The 16460-nt window shown below is 42.1% G+C and overlaps 1 protein-coding gene across 1 annotated transcript; it reads left to right on the top strand.

Annotated features, from left to right (window-relative positions):
• Nucleotides 1-8512: 8512 nt before the first annotated feature.
• On the top strand, nucleotides 8513-15113 carry EDN1 (endothelin 1). The gene is made up of 5 exons (XM_019630793.1): nucleotides 8513-9015; nucleotides 10585-10756; nucleotides 12151-12309; nucleotides 12682-12795; nucleotides 14260-15113. Exons 1-5 carry the CDS (start codon nucleotides 8952-8954, stop codon nucleotides 14360-14362), a joined length of 612 nt encoding a protein of 203 aa, XP_019486338.1. The 5' UTR covers nucleotides 8513-8951; the 3' UTR covers nucleotides 14363-15113.
• The last annotated feature ends 1347 nt before the right edge of the window (nucleotides 15114-16460 follow it).

Below are 16460 nucleotides of genomic sequence, written 5' to 3'. Positions count from 1 at the left end.
TTCACTAATTCAACTTTTCCAATTGACGTGGTTGTCTCCATCCTTTGACATATAGCTTCAACTGATTCCTTTAATTTAGGAGTCTTGGATTATTATCAGATGAATGATATTTTCTCTTTTTATAATGGGAAAAGGCAGATAGAGACAGGCTAAGTACTTTGTCTAAATGAGGGGTTGTTTAGTTAGTTGACACTAGCTTCTGCAGAGTTGTGTAATTTTTATTTGGACCATGACACTATTAAGAGTTTCACTTTCCTAAGAATTGGGTATTCTCATAATCTGACATTCTGGCTAAATTATAGATTAGGTCACTTTCCCTAGTTAAGTTCTGTTTTTCCAATGTGTTCTTTTTGCTCCAACTTTTAAATTGGGTGGTAGCTACTCCGATGGTGGTTGTCCTTTTCAGGGTTCCCTGGAAAGAAACGAAGCCCTTGAAAAATTACTGAGAATTTATTATTTATGTATCTAGGGTTTGAACCAATATCACATCATCTTTATGTGAAAGGAATAAAGTAAGTATAAATTTTTCTTAAAAATAATTTTTAAAAATAATTTTGAAGACTAAAAAGCATAATTAGGATTAAAATGTCCTCACTGTTTGCCAGTCATCCTTTGAGAGCAGGAAAAAAACAATACATATCTCAATCTACATATATAGAAGAAGATGTTAAACAATCAAAGGGGGAGGTGGGTGTTTGGTTGGAAACCTCTGTGTGTTTTGGGAACCTGTGATCTTTGTCTCATGTTGTCCAGTCCAAGTCATCAAGGCGCAAACCTTGGAAGGGGAAGGGTATGGGGGGGGGGAATTAAGAAAAAGGAGGCCGCTAGTGCAGAGACCTGGTCATTAGTCCAAAAAGATAGTTTCTTCCAGATCGTGTACAAAATTAGAATGGATGTTGGGGGAGAAAGAACAGTCTGAGAGAAACAATGCTGTAAAATACTTTATCTAGAAAATGTTAGCTCTCTCTCTGACTAGTCTTGAAACAACTTTGGAAAAATAGTCTTTAAACAAACTACTTTGTTCACAAGATCTTTTCCACTTTGTAGCAAGATAATGTGCTTGACATGAACATTATCAGTTTCAGGATTTTCTAACCCATGGTCCCTGCTTCCCTCACATTGCCAGGAAGGAGAAGGGCTGAGAACTGGGCCAGGGCTCCATGTCCAATCCTTTCCCTTCTCCTAATCTCCCTCCTTCCTCTCCCCCTCCTCCTCCTCCCACCCTTCTCCACCTCCCTTTTTTCTCTGAAAGTGAGTCTTCAGTGCTTCCCCGGAAGTCCTGCAAAGGTGAACTTCAACCCTAAGCAGCTACCACCTATATTCCTTCATTTCATTCCATTTTTCATTTCTCCATATTTCTCTAAAACAAATCAGCATAAGGTAGCAGCAAACACAACACCATCACTCTGCATCCTTTGCTCTTATACATAAGTTATATGTAAGAAAGAAATGTACTTCAAAGCCTTTTGACTCACCTCACTGCCTGTAGTAAAAGCTACACCTAGGAAAAGACAATAATCAACACATGTTAAGTAATATTAACAAAAAGTGTGCAGGAGTTTTTTAAGCTTCACAGAAAGGAATAATTTAAAAGACATCAATTTCCAGGAAAATGATTCTTCTAACCACTCCTAAAGTTTTTTTGTTTTGTTTTGTGTTTTCATAAAAAAAAAAAAAACAAATGGAAAAAAGTACAAATGCCAAATCAAACAAAATCCTTAGTGTTAAATATATTCTGGAGCTTGTGAAATTACATTTACGTTTTTAAATGAATCCAAATGCCCCTTTAAAAATGTAACCCATTTTCCCCCCCAATTTTTCCTCCCATGATGACAACAAGTAATAAATATTCTTTCCTTTTTCACTGCATATTCATGTTTGGGGAAAAAAATATTATTTGAAAAGAAATTTTCTTCTTTAAGTTTAGAGAAGGAGATTTGAATTATTTGCAGGGAGGCAGAGGGTAGGAATAATGAAAATAATCCTTGTATTAAATTTTTTTTAAAAATTTTTTTCTCATGAAAGAAAGAGAGAAAAGAAGACATGTAGAAGCCAGAGGACTTTTCTAAAACTCTATGGCGAAGATTTCTTTCCTCCTGCAAATGGCTGAGTCCAAAAAGGATATTTGCAAAATGTGGGAATAATTTTAACTCATTTAATATTTTTAATACAAATAAAATCCAGACTTTTTAATGGCGACATAGCCCACACAATGAACTGTCAAAATCATCTGAGTTTATGTATTATACTAAGAAGAGCTTTTCATGGTTCCTATGGCTTTTTCTTCAGCAAACTACAGACATTCTACATTCTATTGGCACATTACAGAGATATTGAAAAAAGTAACTGCATATGTCACCTACACAATCTTTCTCTCATCATCCTTGACCATCTGGTCCCACTGAAACTATTAATCCAATAACCAAAATGTCTCATTAAAATTCTCTGCCCCTCGTAGCCATTTCCTGTCCTTCGGTACAGCTCCTAATTCCTCTCATCTTTGAAGATATTTCCTGCTATCCTTTAAAACCTCCATTCAGCCTCTTTCATTGCAAGATTACTTTTTGAATCAATTAGTACCTAGTCTCATTATAGCCCTCGCTTCCTTGTAGGTCCCTAAGTTGTTCTTACTTCGCCCATTGTTGCTTTTCCCCTGATGGCTTTTATTAATCCCATGTCAGCCTATTGACTTATGAATATAAGTGCACCTTACCTTGACATTGGAACATAGAAAGAACCTAGAATTACTTTTGATACCCGGGGGGGGGGGTGTTCAATACACATATATGCACAAGAAATTAGAGAAATTGAATAATAGATGTTTTCCTGTTTCAGATTTCTAATATGAAAATGAATTTCAAATGAATCCTTTTCTTGCTACTTTCCTAGGATATCTTTTAAAATTTCAGCAGGACACCAAAGGCCTTTTATTACACAGAAGTTAGGAAAGAGCTTAGACTTTTGGCTTATTTTTTGCCATTATACATGTGGTGAGAAAGAAATTTTTTTCAACTCTATTAAGATATAATTGACATATAACACTGTGTAAGTTTAAGGTGTACAATATATTGATTTGATACATTTATCTATTGCAAATGATTACCACTGTAGCATTAGCTAAAATCTCTATCATATCACATAATTATCTTTTTTGTTTGTGGTGAGAACATTTAAGATGTACTCTCAGCAACTTTCAAGTACATAACACAGTATTGTTGACTATAATCACAATGCTGTGTGTAAGATCCCAAGAACTTACTCATCTTCTAACTGGGATTTTAACCAGCATCATCCCATTTCCTTCACCCCCCAACCCCCAACCCCTGGTAACTACCATTCTACAAGAAACTCTTGAAAAACAAAAAAGAAATGGACAATCAGAATTAAATGCAGTCATAAACAGGATTCTGACAGCAGTGGACTTAAAACCAGAGTCAGCCTACTGATTGCCACAGACATGCAATTTGCTTAAGAAAGCATGAAGGTAGGTATTGTGTTTCTATGGCTCCTGCACTCCAGAATGGGCTTGTCTAGAATGACTACACAAATCAGGCTGAATGAAATGACTCGATTGTAGTCCACTCACACTCAAGTGGTCATCGTTTTTACCCTGACATTAGAATCCCTTTAGTTCCACACGTCATAAATGACATAGAATTAAAATTAAAGATAAAAACAGGGGGAGGCAATCATTGACCATCACATTTTTCTAGTCTCTCTCTGATGTGTGACATATTACAATTACTCTCCGTTTCCAATCTACAGGTTCAAATATGTGTGTGTGTGTGTGTGTGTGTGTGTGTGTGTGTGTGTCGGGGGGGGAGGTGTTTATCCGTGAAAACACTCAGAAAGGGTATTTCCATTCAGGATAGAGGGTTTAAAATACAGTAAAGGACAACTGCCAAAATATTGGAATGATGGCCAAGAGGAAGTATTAACTAGGAAATTTGGGGATATATAAACTCTTTGTTTTTCTAGATTCTGGACGTCAGAACTTATGTTTCTTTGAGGTGCATCCATGTAAGGGTTTGATGTGGAATATTTTGAGCTTATCTTGGAAAGTGGAAGTCAGAGAGTAGAATTGAACCAGGCTTAATTCTTAACATAATAAGGTATAAGACATTGTAGTGGAAGGAACAGTGGTCCCCGAGAGTGGTAAGCATGATGGTGTTGGTTTATAAGGTACATGGTTGAATATATTTTATTTCCAATAGCTTAATAAACACACAATAATTATGTTTATTTTAACATGTATTAAACTATTATTTCTGTACATTATTTAACCATATAAGTATGCATATTATTTAACCATACAAACCATGATATCATGTATATTATTGCTTAGGATAGTAGTGATAGTAAGTTTCCTTAAAATTACTCAAATAAAGAACTGAGTCAGTTAGTTGGATGGAAAACTATTTAGTTAAAAATGTATGGGTGGCACACAAATATGGTAAAAGTTGTGAAAGAGGTTTATGAATGACTGGAAAATGCTAAATTTAAGAATTGGGATGTATTCTTTTTAAAGATTTTATTGGGGAATTGGGGGAGAGGAACAGTGTTGGGGAATTGGGGAAAGGGGAACAGACGAGTTGCTGTTCTTTCTTTTTTTGTTCTTCAGTCTAGTTGTGGAGGACGTCGCTTCACTGGTCCATGTTGGTATTATCATTGCGCTCTTCCCAGATGAGGCAGATGGGTCACCGGCTTCTGGATGGCCGCTCACAGTGGCTCTTGGCAGCTCACGCTGGCTGCTGGCTACACACAGTAGCTTATGGCAACCCACTACAGCAGAGGCTGCAGCCTACGCCGTCACCGGCAACTCATGGCAGCCCAGCTCCAGGTCGAGCTGCTGCTCACCATCTAAGCTGTAGAGGGCAATGTCACTGGCCCTCATGTGGGATCTGAACTGGGGCCCTGCTGCTCAGAGCTGGCATTCCAAGCCAGCTCTTAACCCATGCGCCACTCGGCTGGCCCTGGGATGTATTCTTTTAAACTAAACACTTGCTAACTGTTATTATCTTATGGATGCTAGTGTCAAGGAAGTGGAGTTGCATACATTATATGTTTTCAAATGCATGGGATGAATCTATGGGAGCATCATCCCATTCCTGTGCTGAATCAACCATTATAATTTGGACTGTGGAAAGAAGCTGTGGAGGTTCACAACTCACGGAGATGTGTAAAGTATCATGGAGGAATGTCTTAGTGCAAATCTTTCACAACAGCCCTATGCAAAGCAGCAACGTGAAATAGTCAACAATATACGATTAAACCAGGCTCAGTGCCTGCAATAAACTAGTTCCCCATTCTTTTGTGCTGGTGTCAAGCAACCTAACGGCTGTTCTTTTTGCTGAGCTAAATGTAACAGCTCACACAGATTTATTGGCTTGGCAAAGTTGCAAATTTTATTACGCAAAAGTTGAGAAAGAGCAAAGCTGAAGAGTGCTAAAAACAGTACACTTTGCTACTGTGTAGTATCTGCATTTGAGGCTCAGGGTGTTTTATTTATAGATATCTATTAATACATAGCAAAAGATACAGAAAGAAACACATTAAAAACTCCTTTATCAAATAGTTTCTAGTATTCAAGTGTTACATCAAAAGCAAGAACAGCAACAACAAACTGTTCTATTGGGGGGGAAAGCCATCTTCTTAACCTATTCTCTCCCTTCCCTTTCCTCTCTGAGGAAGACTGTGGCTACAAAGAGCCTTCCCCCCCCCTCCCGCTTAGATCTTGGAGGGGCAGGGTGGGGGGCTGTGGACAGAGGTGGGATCTCCACACTCACTACTGTGTCCAGCTCTTTTAACCTCCTCCTTTCCTACCTCCCTCTCCAGCAATGCTTCAAGTGGAGGAGAGGTGGGAGCATCTAGCTTGTAAAACTGGTTTGTTGAGGTTCTTTCTCCCTCCCCTTCCAGCTCCTTGGGAAACGTTTTTACTGGGTGGTTGCCTGGCAGTGCCATAGCTGAATTCTCTGGGCTTGAAAGGGGCTTCCCCTTCCATCTACCATAAGAAAAAGGGGCTGCTGCAAGAGGCAGAGATGGAGAGATGGGCAGAAAAGGCAGATACCACTATTTCCTCATGACACACAAAGGAAAAGAAGTGGAAATACACACACATACACGCCCGTACGCATCTTAGAAACTCAGGATTCAAAGAGGTAGGCCAAGATTGTACTTGGAACGATGGGAACCTCCCAGGTCTGAAACCCTGAGCATTTACTTTAGCAGAGCCCTAGTAGGCCCTGGGAGAGGGGTGAGGGGCAGATCATTGACACTCACTTTTTGTGTTTATAATTAAAATACATTCACAAGATGACAGACAAGAGAGGAGAGGAAGGAGAGCTCTGGAAAGGCATCTGGGCAGTTTCCTTTTGCTTCACTTCTCTACCTGATTTGTTGGGTGCTGCTGGCACCTGCAAAGGCAGCCTACCAAGGTGGGGGTGGCTGTGGAGAGAAGGGCTCCTTTGCTGGAGGGTGGTAGTTTCCAGGGAGGAGCTTAGGACAGGTTGGTCCTGACTGTGGCCAGTGTTCTGTCAAAGTTGCCAGGAGGTTAAAAAAGAGAGAGAGAGAGAGAGTGTGTGTGTGTGTGTGTGTGTGTGTGTGTGTGTGACCCCTGGCAAGACACAATTCCCTCACCACCTGCTCCTTGCTGAGGGAAGCTTGAATCTTGTGAATGTGATATCACCTTTCCTCTGCTGTTACTGTGGTTTGCTGGGGGGAAGAGGTTGGGACACACTGGCCAGAGCTGAGGGGGCTAGAGCTGGCTTCCTGCTTGGTGCCACCCAGTTCTAGAGGAGCTGTGTTCTCCCCAGCCCCCAGGACTGGGCTGATGTAAGCATAGGGAGGAAGCAGAGAGCCCAAGCAGAGGCCCTAGGGGTTGGGTGGAGGCCTCTCTGGGTGTGGGTGTGGGAGACAGGGATTCTGCCGCTCCCCCATCTCCGGCTTTTGCTGCAGTGGGACACTTTATGAGACAGATCTCATTATGGAACTGACACTGCTACTGTGACTGTCTCCCCAACTGTGGTGACTTCTAGGGAGATCCAAGGGGCCCAAGTGTGCTCAGGTCCACAGCTTTGGTATTGGGGTGCATTCTCTCCTTTCGATTCTAGGGGTGAAGGACAAGCTGGGAGAAGGAGGAAGACACACACAGTTCATGGCCTCCTCTTGAGTATTGGAAATGGGTCTACGCTTGAATACTCCCTGCTCCCCCCTTCCACAGAGGAGGAAGTTGGGGTAAAACAAGATGAAGACGTGGAGGAAGCCCCTATTTGATGGAGTCCCTACACGCTAGATGTAGACTCATTTTCTTCCTGTGCAGAGATGTCTTAAACTTATCCCATAGGCCTTACTCAGAGGCATGGTGAGAAATTTGGTGGAGCATGGAAACTGGTGCTTCAGTTTTGTCACTTGAAAGATGAGGCTAATTGAAATACCAATGTCTTACATTTATATTTTGCTTTGTACATTACAGCAAGCTGTCACCTCTGCAGTTAGTGCCCTGTGGGTACCTCAGGGGATATTTCAAGATTAAATAGACCAGAAACTGCTTTGGAAATGTGGACATATTATTAAATGTGAGGTATTATCTGATCCCCTTATGCAGCATAGCCATTTCCTCTTTCCCAACACCACCCTCATTGCATATTCACCTAACCCTATACAAAAACACCCCTTTGCCCTAAACGAAGAAATCAAAGGAAAAAAAAACAGAAAAGATGTCCCTGTGTAAGGGACATCCCCCCATCTTATGTTAGGCGCTATCCCTTGCCCTTTGTCAGCTCTCACCTCAGGTTGAGATTCCTTCAGTTGGAAGCCAAGGCGTTTTACTTTTTGTCCTCAGAAAACATCAGCCCCTGTAGCTCTTCGTCTCCCCCTGGCGTTCCTTTCCTGCTATTTCTGAAGGGTGGTGCTATTGAAGTAGGGCGTTCTAGGCAAGGGAAGAAGAATGGACGCAGACAAATCCTTGGGGAGGGGATTCTAATCAGTAATGCTGAAAAGATTGGGTATGTGCCTGAAAGGGCTCTAATTTTTTTTTAAAAATAAACTTCCTTTCCTTGCCATTCTCTCACCGAGCTTTTTCACCGTGGAAGCAAAGAACTTCAGCAAAAAAGAGTTAGGGGAGGGGGCTTGGAATAAGAGAAAAACACGTTGATCTGCCAAAATAATTTGACCCCCAGTAGGGGGGGAGTGAAAATGGAGAACATGCTCTTGTTTTATCAACACTAAGAAATCGGAGAGACATAAAAGGAAAATGAAGTGAACAACAATTACAAAAAAATTCCCGCACACAATACAATCTATTTAAACTGCAGCTCATACTTTTCATACCAATGGTATGACTTTTCTGGAGTCCCTTTTCTGATTCTTGAACTCTGGGGCTGGCAGCTTGCAAAGGGGAAGCAGACTCCAGCTCCGCACGGGCAGGTTTACCAAAGGTCTCCAATGGGTATTTTCTTTTTCTTAGCCCTGCCCCTGAATTGTCAGACGGCGGGCGTCTGCCTCTGAAGTTAGCAGCGATTTCCTTTAGAGCCTGGCCTTATCTCCGGCTGCACGTTGCCTGTTGGTGACTAATAACACAATAACATTGTCTGGGGCTGGAATAAAGTTGGAGCTGTTTACCCCCACTCTATAGGGGTTCAATATAAAAAGCCGGCAGAGAGCTGTCCAAGTCAGACGCGCTTCTGCATTTGCGCTGGAGCGAGTGCTGCGAGGGTCCTCGGGTCTCCGCTGCTGTCCCCGCAAGCCACCCGCCGCGTGCGTCTTCAGACCGCTCCCACTGCCTTCCCTCCTGGCAGAAACTCCTTTTTCTCCCCATTAACGAGCACTTAGGCTGAAGGATCGCTTTGAGATCAGAGTAACCAGAAGCGCTTTGAGGGAACTGAAGCCGTTTTTCTTCGTTTTTTTCCTTCGGGTTTAACTTGCAGGGGAGGAATTTTGACCTCTTTTACAGAATGGATTATTTCCCTATGATTTTCTCTCTGCTGTTTGTGGCTTTCCAGGGAGCTCCAGAAACAGGTAGGCACGTCGACTTGTAAATCTCTGAATGTTAACGTCTTCTTGTCCACTTTAATGCTTTCCTTGCTTCTGTTTCCCCCCCCCCTTTTTTTATTACTGCAGCTCAGATATCAGATATCTGGGAATTATCATTTAAAGCTACTTCAGTTTTCTAGTGGGAAAAAAATTCCTCTATTGAATACCATGGTTCCTATAGCATTAAAATCACATGGTCATTATTGCATAGTGTATTTCCTTGGCTTTTAACAATATAACTCAAGAAATGTAAAGACAAGATTAATTTAGCCAAATGTATATTTGCGATATATGTGTTCATACAGGTAATAGGACACATAGAAATGTATATCTCATTCAGATACTGTTTTAGTAGTGTGTTAATGTGTAAAATATTTAAACATTTAAGCTTAAAGCCAAGGAATTTTATTCAAGTCATTCACGCAGTATCTGAGCAGTAAAAATCACCTGCCGGAGCAGCCTATTGAATCACCCCTCAGGCGGTTTCAGGGTGAAGCAGATGTTTTCTTTAAAAATTTGTCATTATTGACTTTGGGTTTCTTTTGGCAGATTTTTGGCACCCTAAACAGTGTGAGCTCTATGTTCAGTTTTATTCACCTGTCCTAGGAGGGGAACTGGGCTAAATCTTGGCTGCTTAAGGATTTAGATAAGACATGTGCATCTGCCCCGTTCCCCCTTCTAGGGTCAGTGCACTGTTTTTGTCTTTTCGTGACCCTGACTAAAGAGAAAGGATGTCAAGGGAATGAAAATCCTGGAATGTGTCTGATCATTTGAAACGTACAAAATTGGGCAGATAAGCTGCTTGGCTAACTTGTCAGGAAGAGGAGCCCTTGCTGCAGCGGGGAGGGGGAGGCAGTGATCCCACACATACCAGGCTGTGCGGAGATTCGGGACTCAGCATCCACAGAAGCTGGACTAGGTCCCCTGAGCTGCTGCTCAGCCTCACCTTATGTCAGCGGTTTCTGTGGAGCTGACCTCCTGGAGTGAACGTTGTAAAGCTGATTTCTCTTCTTTCCCTCCGATCATCTCCCTAAAGCGCTTGACCTCCACCTAATTTTAAGGGTATATATTGTCTAGGCTACTCCCTGCCCTACACGAGGTGTGAAGGGGTGGGTGCTCCCCTCAAGGGAAGGTCATACTGCATGGGGAGGTGGCTGTGAGCCTAGAACGAAGCAGTGCGATTTACTTAATTTTAGAGTTTTGGTCGTCGCCTATTTTAAGCCACTGGTGATTCTGCTGTCCTACTAAGTTCCATGCAGAAGCCAACCCAGATTTCTAACGGGCCGCCTGGTAAGGCCCTTTGCAGGTGGTTGTTCCCCCTACACTTGTATAATCTCTCTGAAAGTGGATGAGGCAGTAGGGGTAAAGGTAGAAGTCATGATAGGGAGGGAAAAAATAAAGAGCCCCTTTCCTCTATGTTTCTTGCTGAAGGCTGGCTGTGCGCTTGCTTCATCCGCTTTTACGCGCTCTGCTAGATCCCGGTCTGCCCTGTGATGGAGCGTGTCCCGTGCCTCTGAGGAGACATCCCCCCTGACCTGGTCTTTCTCTCCGCAGCCGTCTTGGGCGCTGAGCTCAGCACCGGAGCAGACGGCGGAGGGGAGAAGCCGTCTCCCAGTGCACCCTGGCGGCCCCGCCGCCGCTCCAAGCGCTGTTCCTGCTCTTCTTTGATGGATAAAGAGTGTGTCTACTTCTGCCATCTGGACATTATCTGGGTCAACACTCCCGAGTGAGTCTCTAGAGGGCATCGTAACTCTAGTCATCCCTCAGCCCTGGCTTCAGCAGAGACTGGACCCTAGTCAGGCTGGCTCCTTTTCGGGGAAGCTCCTGGTTTGCGTTTCTGACAATGGAAGTGCCACGTTGGGTGGAGACAGTGTCCTTCCGTTCCTCTTTGGTTCTTGGCAACACAGGGTAGGGTCTTCTGAGAGCTATGGCTCAGACCACTCATGACAGGACAGATGGGAAGATCTGCTGGCTAGCAGAAGGCTGACACACATTTCTGAGGAGAAACTAAGTATGGGGGGTTGGGAGCATGTTTTTTTCAGTGGCATCTGCCTGGGTTTAGGGAATAAGTTGCTGACATCATATGCTGTCTCATGGGAGGGTAGAGGCTTAAGAGGCAGAAGCGATTGTAGACATTTATAATCTAGGCCCTCATTTCACTTATAGAAAAACTAAGACCCAAAATATTGAAGTCACTTGAGCAGGAATGAGTTTGTGACAGTGCTAGACCTAGAACCTGGATGTCCTGACTCCTCTGTACTTTCTTATTAGAAAAGCTCATTTCTAGACATGATAGAAACACAGTCCATAGATTTCTCTTCTGCTTCTAGAGTGAGGAAAGCACTTTTTCCCTCTTCATGCTGAAAGCTAGTTCACCCATCAGCACCACAAACAAAACCACACTTATTGTGCCTACAGTGACCTAGCATGGCGAGGGATGACCAAAATCCAAACAAAATCTAATCAAACCAAACCCTAGCCACCTTGAGTCTAATGTTTGCTAAGGTGATTCTTCCAAGGGAAGGACTTGATTTCTTAGGTGAGAATCAAAACAGACACATTGGAAATTACTGGAGAGCATCCTGGCAAAGACACCTACCTTCTATAGTCATATCACCAGAGTGCAGGCCATGTGCAAACCAGGGCGTAGTATGTCTCCTGCCCCCTCAGGGGCATGTCTACTATTATCATGTGATTTCAATTGAAAATAGGTTTTCAAAATCTTGTCAGTCATGGTTTTGAATGGTTTTGAAGTCCCTCTTTTCCTTCCCCCCATAGTTGTTAACTAAATAGACCATTAAAAAAGGAAGAAAATATGAAACAGACACCAAAGCAGGGATGTCATAATTTTGGACAAAAAACAATGCTGCTTATGTCGAGAAGAAATTGAACTTTGTTAAAAGTTGTAATGGAATTTCATTGAATTAGAAAAACTGGTTTCTCCTGGTTGGGTAGACACGCGCAGGGCCCTTGACAGGCATGTGACTCTTTGGTAAATTTCTCTACCAAATGCCACATGGTGAGCTCCTTATGTCCAAATGGAATGAGTTTGCCCTATAGAATGCATCATTTTGACTATAAATTATCCTCATATATTTTGTTCCTCTCTTTTGATAATAGGCACATTGTTCCATATGGACTTGGAAGCCCTTCTAGGTCCAAGCGATCCTTAAAGGATTTATTTTCTACCAAAGCAACAAACTACAGGAATAGATGCCAGTGTGCCAGCGAAAAAGACAAGAAGTGCTGGAATTTTTGCCAAGCAGGAAGAGAACTCAGGTGAGTAGAAAGAAACCTTTGCTTTAGAACATTTTTATGGCCTCCTGACCTTCTTCCTATTATAGCGCTGAAAATAAGAGGCACAAGCATCCAGCTATAGAATAAATAAGCCAAAAGGATGTAGTGGACAGCACAGGGAATGTGTCAGTAATATCATAACCTCGCACAGTGACCGATACCAGACTTACTGTGGTGATCACATCGTAAGGTGTATAAATGTTGAATCACTATGTTGTACACCTGAACCTAATATAATATTGTACGCCAACTATACTCTAATATTTTTTTTAAAAAAGGAGAGATTAACAGAGACATTTAGAGCAAATGAAGGTACCATTGCTGAAATGTTTTCCCCTACGTGTATTTTAACAGGGACCAAGCCACTATGGAGAAAGGCTGGAATGACCATAAGAAACAAAAAGACTGTTCCAAGCTTGGAAAGAAGTGTATTCATCAGCAGCTGGTGGAAAGAAGAAAAATAAGACGGTAAGAGGCTCCTAAGAGCAGCTAGCCCCCATGGCCAGTGCTAATGGCCTGCTCCCCCATTCTTACTTTGATGGGAGAAAGGCTTAAAAGACAAAGGGGATCTTCATATTCTATAGATGAAAAGGAGCAAAGGAATCCCTTTCCAATACTTTTTTGAAGGTCCTGAATGCAGACTGCTGCCCAATTTTGTGATCCTTAACACATCCCCTCAATAGAAAGGTAGATTTTCCAAACAAAATACATCTAGACACACTTTTTGGTCATTTGGCCTTGGCCTCTCTGAGTCAATATATTTACCGCTTTCCCTGAGAAATTAAAAATCATGTCAGGAAATGGTCTTTTTTTTTTTTTAATCAAAGTGTCATGTATGATCAAGTTCTTCAAAAAGTAGCAGTTATTCAAATGGCCAAAGGGAAAATAAAGTCATTAGATAGGGTTGGTGAGAGTTAGAACATGCTGTTTTTCGGGTTTATTTATTTACTTAAATAGTGAAAGGCATTTGGTGGAGAGCCAGCGCCATTCCAAAAAGCCCTCTCATTTTCTAGTCAGTCATGAGCAGGGGTGGAAAAGCACCTGGATTAGGCAATGTCGTTGGGTTGCTCTGAGCAGATCTACAGCAACGACCCTCCCAAATCCTAAACATTTTGGGGTTCACAACCCAGAGGGAGGAAACCTGCTTTTAGATCTGTCACATGCTCTCCGCGTTTCCCTATCATGGTCTGTGGGAACTTTCCTAGAAATCCAATGGCAAGAAGTTCTAGAACCCAAATGTCCTGGGTACTGTCTGGCCTTCGTGAACTGCTTCTGAGTCATTTACCACTCAAGTGTGGGACATCGCCAGCTGTGTGTGGCTTCATACTTGTCACTGCAGTTTCCATGTTTATGATCCCGGGCCACTGATGCTCCTCAGATCCTAAGGTCAACAGAAACCACAGTTTCTGAACTGACTTGAAAAATTTTTTTTGTTAGTTTCTATTATATCATCTACTATATCAATGTTACAGTTCTTCCCTTCTTTTTTATCCTGCAAAAAGGAAACATTAAACCTTCGAGAAAAAGGTTTTTCTGATTGCTGTTTGTTTTGGACCTATGTGTACATCTCTCTTTATTTCTTTCCTACTAAGTAAGGGTGGTGGGTGGGGTAGGGCCATAGAAGAAAAGAGTATCTCTAGTTTACCTTAAAATTGGGCTTTAAAGTTTTATTTAATGCCCAGGTCCCTTTAGATATGACCATATCACTCTTCCTCCCTGTGTCCCTCCTCCCCCATTCCAGGCATAAAAGGCAGGCTTTATTTTCACTTGAGGTTAGCAAAGGGTAGCTTGCTGTTGTGGTTGGTGGTGAAAGTCCAGGAACCAGATTTAGATTTGTTTGTGCCAAATTCTAATTTTAGATGTTTCTTTTGCTCAGGAATGATTTTTTTTTAAAAAAAATAACATTTGTTTGCTTTTGTCTTGTTTTAATAGGTTGGAGGCCCTCAGCAACAGCATCAAAACAGCTTTTCACATTGCCAAGCTGAAAGCTGGACTCTACAAAGAGAAGAAAGTGACCCACAACCGAACACACTGATTCCAGATCGCACTGCATGAAGTCATCTCCTCCACAGAGAGCCGCGCTGCGCGGCTGACTGCATTCTCCCCACACTGGCTGGGATCAGAGCAAAGCATCCTTCCTGCTTAGACCATTTCTTGTTCCAGACTGGCAAAGAACCAGCGTCCTCCTTCCAAACATTCCAAGACCTGCTAAGGAGTCCCCCAACCCGTCTTCATTTCCTTCCATCAGCGGTAACTGCTTTTGTCTCTCTTGAGGGCTGACAATGGACCACTCAGAGAAAGCAGAGAGAAACAATGACTTGCAAATTATGGTGGTGTCCTTCACAGGGAAGAGAGGAGACTCCACCTGCGGGTGGGGTTCCTGAAGAGGGTCTGAAGGGAGTGTTTGTGTCTCACTCAGGCGCCTGGCACATTTCAGGGAGAAACTGCAAAAGCCATGCAAAGATTTTTCTAAGGAATGCACAAATTGAAAACATACTCAAGTGAAAAAAAATGTTTTTTTTTTTAATCCACAAAATGCAAAACTGAAAGAAACTGTTACTACTGTCAATCAGGATGTGTTTCCTAAATATGAGTCTACCTCACACGTATTGCACTCTGACAGAAGTATGTCCCCAGCTTTAATTATTGCCCCCCAAACTCTTCCCTTTCCTGCTACCCCCTCCTTGAAAATCTTCACACTCAATCCTGGCCTCACAGAAGTCTGGTCTAATGTGTCAGGAGTAGATACAACACTTTTGTGGTAATCTACTAGCTCTGATCCGTAAGAAAAAAGATCACTGAATCAGGAGATTCTCTCACTTTGGTGTTTGGAAGCACAATGGTATAGGGTTGTTGGTGAAAGACATCAAAGCGTAAACACGGGTTACGTGTTAAAGCAGTAGAACTATTTTCCTTTAAATAACTGGCAAATGGAAGAGGTGGGATTCAATGTTGATGTACTTATTTTTTTATAGATATTTATATTCAAACAATTTATTCCTTATATTTACCATGTTAAATATTTATCTGGGCAGGCCACATTGGTCTATGTAGTTTTTAAAGTGTATTTCTGAATGAAATTGAGAAAATGCTGTGTTTTGCCTGTCAAGGTAATGACTTTAGAAAATAAATATTTTTTTCCCTACTGTACTGATTTTGAATCATTTCTGAAATTCCTAAGAAGTGGCCCAACGTGGGAAGAATTATGAAGGGGAACAATTAAAGATGGTTTCTTAGAAAGGTGACAGAAGGAACATGGTTTTAGCTAATTAAAAAAAGAATTTGCTCTATATCTTAAAAGTTGCCTTTAGACTGCATTAAGGTACAAAACAAATCAAAACAAAACCCAGCTTTAACTCCTCTTTCTTTTTCTGCCAAGCAGCCTTCTGTTTCTCGCTCACCTGAAAACTCTCCAGGGGCTTTGTCCATTAGCTTGCTTAGGCTATTAGACAGGATCCAACAGTTTAAGCTGATGGTGTGGTGAGAGGTGCTTTTTCCATATTAATGGACTGAAGGAAGCAACGGCAAGGTAACCTCTCCAAATGTGCCCAGTTATACACAGTTCCACACCACAGGGGCTTGGAGAAAATGGCCCACTCAGAGCAAGTTAGGCACCCCCCAAATGGCTTTTTCTTTGCTCAAATGAAGAATTCTGTTTATTCGGAAGCACTGAGTACCTTTGCTCCTTCATGATAGCCTAGGCCTGGACACATGCCCGTGGAAGTCAAGATACCAAATGCTGTTCCTCGGCCTCTCCATCACAGCACCACCCTCCTCTCCACTTGGCTGGCCTTGTGAAACCATTGAGGAAAATAGTATAGTAAATGCTTGTTACCAACAGAAGCCCTTAAGAGCATGATCAGCTTATGAGAATCTTCACTGCCCTTCTCTAGTAATGTCTGAAAGAATGTCTGGCATTCAACAAATATTAGCTCACAGTGATCGCTGTTGTCCAAACAGTGACTCATCTGAAGGATGTTAAATAACAGCCTTCAGGTGTGCTTCGTCAATGTCCCAGGCAGAGTTTCTACCTTTATTGGCATTGTTTTTCATTTCTTTCTTTCTTTCTTTCTTTCTTTCTTTCTTTCTTTCTTTCTTTCTTTCTTTCTTTCTTTCTTTCTTTCTTTCTTTCT

This window comes from Hipposideros armiger, unplaced genomic scaffold (assembly GCF_001890085.2).
Source record: "Hipposideros armiger isolate ML-2016 unplaced genomic scaffold, ASM189008v1 scaffold_946, whole genome shotgun sequence".
Classification (NCBI taxonomy): domain Eukaryota; kingdom Metazoa; phylum Chordata; class Mammalia; order Chiroptera; family Hipposideridae; genus Hipposideros; species Hipposideros armiger.
This window is presented reverse-complemented; position numbering and strand designations above follow the sequence as displayed.